The sequence below is a fragment of the Vicia villosa genome, linkage group LG6 (genome assembly GCF_029867415.1).
Source record: "Vicia villosa cultivar HV-30 ecotype Madison, WI linkage group LG6, Vvil1.0, whole genome shotgun sequence".
NCBI lineage: Eukaryota > Viridiplantae > Streptophyta > Magnoliopsida > Fabales > Fabaceae > Vicia > Vicia villosa.
Window position 1 is genome coordinate 55,620,615 of NC_081185.1, and position 7,912 is coordinate 55,628,526.

The 7,912-nt window shown below is 35.6% G+C and overlaps 1 protein-coding gene across 1 annotated transcript; it reads right to left on the minus strand.

Annotated features, from left to right (window-relative positions):
• Positions 1-6,215: 6,215 nt before the first annotated feature.
• On the minus strand, positions 6,216-7,340 carry LOC131613688 (uncharacterized). Its single transcript, XM_058885337.1, has one exon. It carries the CDS (start codon positions 7,338-7,340, stop codon positions 6,216-6,218), a length of 1,125 nt encoding a protein of 374 aa, XP_058741320.1.
• Between the last annotated feature and the right edge of the window lie 572 nt (positions 7,341-7,912).

The window sequence follows — 7,912 nt, forward strand, 5'->3', positions numbered from 1 at the left end:
GGGGTGCTAACGCCTTCCCTTTGTGTAACTGACTCCCCTACCCAGTTTCTCTAGTCGTAAGACATTGTTCTTATTCTTTGTTAGGTTTTCTGATATTCCTTTCCCTCGATGGGATAAATATATTAGTGGCGACTCTGGTTCATTTTTTGCGGTAGTGACAGCTGGCGACTCTGCTGGAGACGTCGATCTATTACGGGTCCGTACTTAGAGAGTCGATCCTAGCCTTTGTTTGTTTTTTTATTGGGTGTTCCTATATATTACTCACGTGCTGCTTCATTCATTGTATATCTGCATATCATGTTTATTCTTCTCGCATCTGGATATATCTGTTGTGCTGGACTTTTCTGTTTGGTGGGAGGGATGTTCTGAGGTAAAAGACCCAATACACATGTCATGAGTGATAACTTAGGAACTAGGAATAGAAAGGCCATGACGGACAGAAGACGTATGTTTGATTGATCCAATCATGTATCCACAGGCAGTGCTTGGTTGAACGAGGCAATATCGTATGATTGTGCCTACTTTCAATCCTCTGTTGGCTTTTTGACCTACCCTGGCCTAGATTTACCCGTGAGTGGGCAGGGAATCAATCATTTTTACTGATACAGGTACCGTTGGTGACTATGTTCTGATGGTGACCGAGGTTCTGATGGTGACTGATCAGTTCTATTGGTGAGTATTGTTCCTTTGGTTCTGTGATACCTATGCCGGACTTTTGATCTTATGATGTCCACTTACACGAAAATAGTGCAACAGATTCTCCATGTTGTGAAGATCACAATTGAATTGCATAACATCATTGCTTTATCCACTTCGTTTGTGGGGGATCCTAAAGTTTGTTTCTGAAAGAAAAAAAAAAGAAAAGAAAATCTATTCTATTCAAAACAAAGCCTTGATTTCAAAAAAAAAAAAAGAAAAGAAAAGGGAAACAAAAGTGTGAAAAGACTTTAGGATTCCCCATAAATGAAACATGCATTCATACTACCATGCATTTCATAGATCTCTCAGGAGCTTAGGGGGGGCCTTTCTACTCAGATTATGACTTCAACAACAAAGTTGACTTCTCACCGCTACGTGCTCAAAGGTTAACAATGGAATAACTCCGTAAGGTTTTGATTGGGGTAAGAACAAAAATGGGGACTAATGTGAATTAGTGTATGGAGGTTATTCAAGCCCTTTCTTTTAGACACGAAGAGTTGAGACAGGTTCTTTAGAAGCCAAATGCAGATGGTAGCCTCACCCAGAGAAGGTCTTGTGAACTAGAATGTCTGAAATACTATTGAGATTCCTATTCCTGTTAAGGAAAATTCACATCATAAGAACAATTTGGAAATTGAAGTCTTCAAGTTTCCGATTATTGAAATTGACAAAAGGTTCCACCTCTTGGAGGAAAGTTAGGAAGCCATAAAAGGACATGACTCCGTAGATTTAGACATTTTTGGTTTGTGCCTATTGCCTGATGTCAAGTACTGCGAGGATCATGTATACTCACTCGAGATGGTTTGGACGTGCAAGTCAAAATGGTAATAATCTCTTATACATATGTGGAATTTGCATGGGGCTCCCGACCGAGGGATAAGCAAGACGTATTCTTATCTTGAGCACTACACCATTTGCATTGCTCGAATCCCTTAAAGCATTACAAATTCTAGGGCGACTCCGTCAGAATCTGTTGCCATGCGGTAATCAATAGTGTTCTGCAGAGACACTTCTCATTCTTAAGGTTCAGCTTCATATCATGGGTCACCTTGTAACACCCTATTTTTATTAGATTTTATTTAACTAGGATTATTGGATGTTTGATAATTGTTTGTGTGTTTTATTTAACTATTGTTAAGTGATAATTATTTAATTATGTGGTAATATGTTATTTAGCTAATTAATAAATGGTAGAATTATATTAGAATCAGGTATTGGGTTTAGTGGAAATAAAAATGGGAATATTGGATGGATTAAGCCAATGAGATAAGAATTAGAAGAGAATTTTATGAGTTAACCTAAATTAGATAGAAAGATAGAAAGAAGAGAAGAGAAGAGAAGAGAAAAGAGGCATAGAGAAGAGAAGAGGAGAAAGTAAAAGAGGAAGTAGATTCTTGAAGAAGGTGGAGTAAAAGCTAGAGGTAAGGGTTAAAATTCATGTTCTTATAGTTTATATGATTGGGTAATGTATGTGTTTGTGTGATTCTCTTTAATCTTTGAAATCCCATCAAAATGTATGAACCCTAACAATACCCCTTTAACAATAGGGAAGTCAGAGCTTTTGTATTTCCTCTTTTTTTTTTAAAAGGAAAAAGGGGGCCAAAGTGGCCAAAATATTTTGGGTGTGAACTTTTAAATACTCACAAGTTTTAAAAGATGGTTAAGCTTTAAAATACTTAACAAGTTTAAAAGGGGATTAGGCTTTAAAATACCTAATAAGTTTAAAAGGTTAAGCTTTAAAATACTTACCAATTTTAAAAGGAGATTAGGCTTTAAAATACCTAATAGGTTTAAAAGGTTAAGCTTAAAATACTTAACAATTTTAAAACAAATCAAAGAAGGACCAATCTTTAAAAATACAAGGTCAATGGGTTAAGAGAAGTTTCACCGGCAATAATTCATCTCTTAACACCAAGGTTTAAAAACAAGATCAATGGATTAAGAATAGTTTCACCGGGAATAATTCTATTCTCAATACCAAGGTTTCAAAACAAAAGGGTTTTGGCTAAGCTTTAACAATACAAAACCATAAAACAAGTGGAAAGCTTTAAAATACTTAACATAAAAATAAAAGAGATTGAAAAAGAGTTCAAGTACCTTGACAATTTAGTCAATATCATTCCCATCCTTTGGATAAAACATCAAGCTTAAATAATTAACATGAAATACCTCATGTATGTACAAGAACAAACAAGTGAGTGTTAACAAGCAAGAGATGGATGTATGAATGATGAATGATTAATGTGATGATTAAACATTGGGTTAGATAAACAACAATAATAACAAGTACAAATCACATGGATATAAAATCAACAAGTATATGTACAAGACAAGGTTTAACATTTAAGTACAAAGACATGGATTAAAATCAACAAGTGTGTACAAAGATAAACATGGATAGACAAAGATCAACATGTTGCAAATTTTTTGGTTAGGGTTTTAAACCTAAGGATTTTTCAAATTAGGGTTTTAGGGTTTTGAAACATACACCTAAACCTAATTAATTTTAATTGTTAAATACTAATTTCTTTAAGATAAATGGTCTAAGGATACATAGATAAGTGAAAGACACTCTAACCTAACCCTAAACAAATACTAACAAATATATACTAAATCACTTTAGAAAAATATTCAAAAGGAAACATATTTTTGTTGATTTTTTAATATAATTAAAAGACTTATTTTTGATTAATTTTAAATTGATGATAGAATAAATATTTTTGTGATTTTTAATCATGATATTAAAATACACAAGATAAATGATCAGACAAAAAAAGAACAAGTTAAAAACTCAATTTTTTCAATTTGTTATGATTTTTCAAAGTTTTATAAAAACTAAAGAAATAAGTCATAAAAAATAAATGGGGTGTGGCCACAATGGCTTGAACCCACGCCCTTTGGATCACTACTCAAAACAACAACCAACTCTGCTAGGCGTGCATAGTGACAACATGATGCAAACAGTTCAAAATATATGAAAACAGGTGAATGCACAACATAAAAAAAATAAATCTAAAGGTCTGGTTGAGGGGGATTCGAACCCAAGACCTGAGGCATTAGAGAACTAAGAGCGCGCTGGTGACCAAGTGAGCTAACGATGTATTTGTTTTAAAACACGCTTCCATCATGTTATATTATAAACTAAGCCCTAAATGGAATTTTTTGCAAAAAACAACAACTTCATCTTCTCCACTCAGCAACGTGAAGAACCTAAAGACACATCAATGGCGCCAAATTCAAAATTTCTCAAAGCTTTATCAATTTTGAGAAATTAAAACCCTAACATGATCAAAATAACACCACGGATTCAATCATGCCATTCAAATACGTTTATTCAAAGTAAAACTCGTGAATTTCTGGAGTTTTCTTATCAACCCTAAAAACCAAATTTAAAATTAAACTCTGGAATCAAACAATCAGCCATAAAACGTTAGGGCTATTAATCCCTACACGATTCTAAACAGAATAGGAACAAGTTTCAATCAATTTGATGCTTAAACAAGTGTGCACGAATTCAAGAAAGTTACCTCTGAAAATGGATTCGTGTAGCACAATTTAGAGGACCTGGGAGTGTATCAAAGATTCACGCAACTTCTATGAACCTCAGGGAAGCTTTTAGGATGCCCAAAAATTCTTGATTGTACCTGCAACCACAAACTCGAATTCCACTTGAAAGAGAAAAAGTTATGGTGTGTTATCTATGGAAATGGTGTTACAGATCCAAACAGAAGTTTGGTTAGCTTCTATATGATGTTTAGAAGCTAACAAACACAAAAGCCCTCAAAATGCACGAGTGGATTTTGTTTTGGCAAGTTTGGTTCAAAGGTTCTTTAAAATGATAATTTGAAGAGTGATTTATGGTTATAGGTGTTTGGCAAGTGTTTAGGGGTTCTGAATAGCTTCAATATGGTAAATAGAAACTATTAGAACAATTGGTTTGGTTCGAAAGTGTTTGGTTTGAAAAATGACAAGTTATGAGCTTAAATGGAGTTTAATGGAGGTAAAAATGTGATTTTTGGTTTGGAAGTGTTTGAAAGGCTAAGGAAGGTATGGACAGCTACTAACTGATGTTTAGAACTTGTTCAAACTCTTGTTTGACACCTAGAACTCTTAGAACTCAAAATCACTATAAAAGTGCAAAGGTGAGAAAATGGAAAATTTCAAGTGAGGTATGACTTGGAGAATTCTGGTGTAATTGATCCAAGAGGCAAGGTCCTCTATTTATAGGAAAGAATTAGGGTTTATGGATGGCAAAAGTTCAGAGTTTTAAGTTCAGAATTGCTTGTTTGTGAAGAAATGAGAAAGTTATGGTTTCAATGGTGAGGTACAAACTTTAAGCATGCTTGAAAGGACTTTGATATGATCTTATGGCTAAAGTCAATTAATCCGTTATGGACCCACTTCTCGTGTATCATTCATAAAGATTCGCGCACAGTGTGAACATCGGGTACATACTTCACAATGGAACATTCCCCAATCATGTTGATATTATTCTCATCTTTATCTCGGAGAATTTGGATAAGTCCTCGATCTATGAGACTTTGGGTGCCTGCTTTCACCAGTGCACATCCTTGGGTATCTTTGTAGAAGATTCGGCACGAGCCATAATTGTGTCGAGTTAATCCTCCCGTCACCCATAAGGTGGCATGCACCATGTTGACGGACTGAATTTCTTCATCCTTTTTCTTTCTTGATATGCTGATAATATCTTGGTCCAGCAGTTTCTGAAGGTCTTCAACTGCGAGAGTACATCCAAGAATGGTGTTGGAACATATTGGGCAAGCATTGTAGTCATGTGGAGGAAAGTAGTCAAGTTCACATAAGAAAGCGTGCATATTTACCAAGGATTGAGTGGATTCACAAACAACCTGGAGATGTTCATAACTGGCTCGAGTCTAGGTTGCAGGAACCTGAGCAGTCTCTATCTCGAAGATCACAGTAGTCTGAGCTTGGGTTAGTGGCTGATTCTGAGCAGCCACCAAGTCTTGAACCATGGAAGTTAATCTTTCAATATCGGAGCGTAGGACAACAAATTCTTCTTGCCACTCTTGATCATCAACAATAACGTCTTTCATTCTTTGATGATTAGCGCGAGTATTATACCGGTGCGTCAGCTTGACTCTGAGGAGAGAGAGGAATGAATAAGACACTGACTCAAATGTGAATGTGAATGTGAATGTGAATGTGAATGTGAATGTGGTATGATGCATGCAATGCAAAAAGACTCTTTTTATTTTAATTTTCAAAATATACCATAATATCTTTCAAGGATTTATTTAAGAGTTTTGTAAATGTAAACATTATATAGTAACATGAAAAAGAAATTTTATTTTTTAATAACAAAGGGACAAGGCATCCTTGGTACATATAAGGGTCACCGAGGGTCATCGAAGTACCATTTTCTTTTGATAGCATACAAAGGGACGAGGGACAACCAAGTCATAAACTACTTTCAAGAGTTACAAGGTAGAAACAAACAAAGAAAGCTAGTAAAATCCAAGAGTGATCATCAAAGCTTAGTGAGAAGTATCCATATCATCTTGAGTCTTCTTCTTCTTCAGCTTGACCTTTTCTAGCTTCTCAACAATACTCTTCCATGCAGCTTCTTTTGGGGAGAGATCTTCTTCTTTTTGCTTCCTTTTCTTTTCTCTTTCATATTTGGAAATAGTAGCATCCTTAGCTATGAACCAAGTTTCTAGAAGGAACAGTTGATCATTTTTTTCTTTCAACACTTCTTCATGGGATTCTTCCAACATTCCTATTTCAGCATCAGAATACTCAAACTTCTTCTTCAAATGCTCTCTTGATTTCTTCATTTTTCTTAGAGCTTCTTGGAGACTTTCAATTGTTGAAGGAACTACAATGGATGGAACATACTCCTCAATTGGGGGTGCAGATGTTCTAGGGAGAATAGGCATTCTCATTTCAGCAGCTCTGGCAGTGACCCAACTATCAAAGGGCTCAGGAGAGAGATCCCATTTGGTCTTCCAATATTTGATTTCTCTTCTATGGCTTGGATGCCAAGCATTAGCAATCATATCTCTGAACTCTTTGTTCTCAACTCTTTCATCCAGAAAGAACCCATCCAATAAATTGCTCCTTGGTCTTTTTTCCATAGAAAACCCAAATTGACGACAGGCTAATATGAGGCTATAGCTGATTTCTCCTTTTGTACTAATGAGGGGCACATTAGGGAAATCACCACAGCAATCTAAGGTCTTCATTCTACAGAAGTAATTGTTTGTCCAATTAATCTCAGCATTGGTAAGAGTCATGATTTTGTGTGACCATTTCAATCCTTCTTTCTGGCTCCAGAACCCAGAGGTGTCATGCAGATGAGATATGTACCACTTGTATAACAAAGGAGTATAGCAGGTAACCATTCCCTTTCCATAGGAATTTCTGAGATGAATAGAATAATAAGTGTCCCCATGTAAGGTAGGAACATGATTCTTCTTCATAAAGATCTTGATGGCATTCATATCAACAAAGTTGTTAATGTTTGGGAACAAGAACAATCCATACACCAACAAGGCAAAAACAACTTCAAAGTCTTCTTCCTTTCTTTCTTGTGACAAGGTGTGAGCTTTCTCAATTAAGAACTCAGCAGGTAATCCAGGTAATCCTCCTTTAGTAACCATGTTCTTGTCAATTTCTCCCTTTCTCAAATGAGTAGACTTTACAATCTCACAAGGCTTGGGATCTTGCTCTAGACCAGTGAAAAGGACTCTTCCAGTAATAGGTAACCCAATAATGCTTGAATAGTCTTCCAAGGTAGGCAATAATTGGTAATCAGGGAAGGTGAAGCAATGATACAATGAATCCTAGAACTGAATTAAATTGGAGAGGATTCCTTCTTCCATCTTGGTTCTGAGGAAATACAACAATCTTCCATAGTTGCTACAAAACTTGTCTTGATCAACAAATAAAGATCCTAGCTTTCCTAATTCTTCAACCTCTAAACTCTTGAAAGTATATTTCTTGGTTTTTCTTCTTTCAGGTTCCATCCATATAATGTTTACAACACAAAAGTTTTCTTTTAATTCCTTGAAAGATATTATAATTTAGATGCATGGATGAATGAATGAAAACATAGCAAAAACATGGGCTTGAGGTTTCAAAGTCACGAGCATGGAGCCAAAGGTCTACCCATTCCAAAGGTCTGTACTATGGTTATTTGTACCTGTAGATCAAGGATCTATTGTTTCCCAGA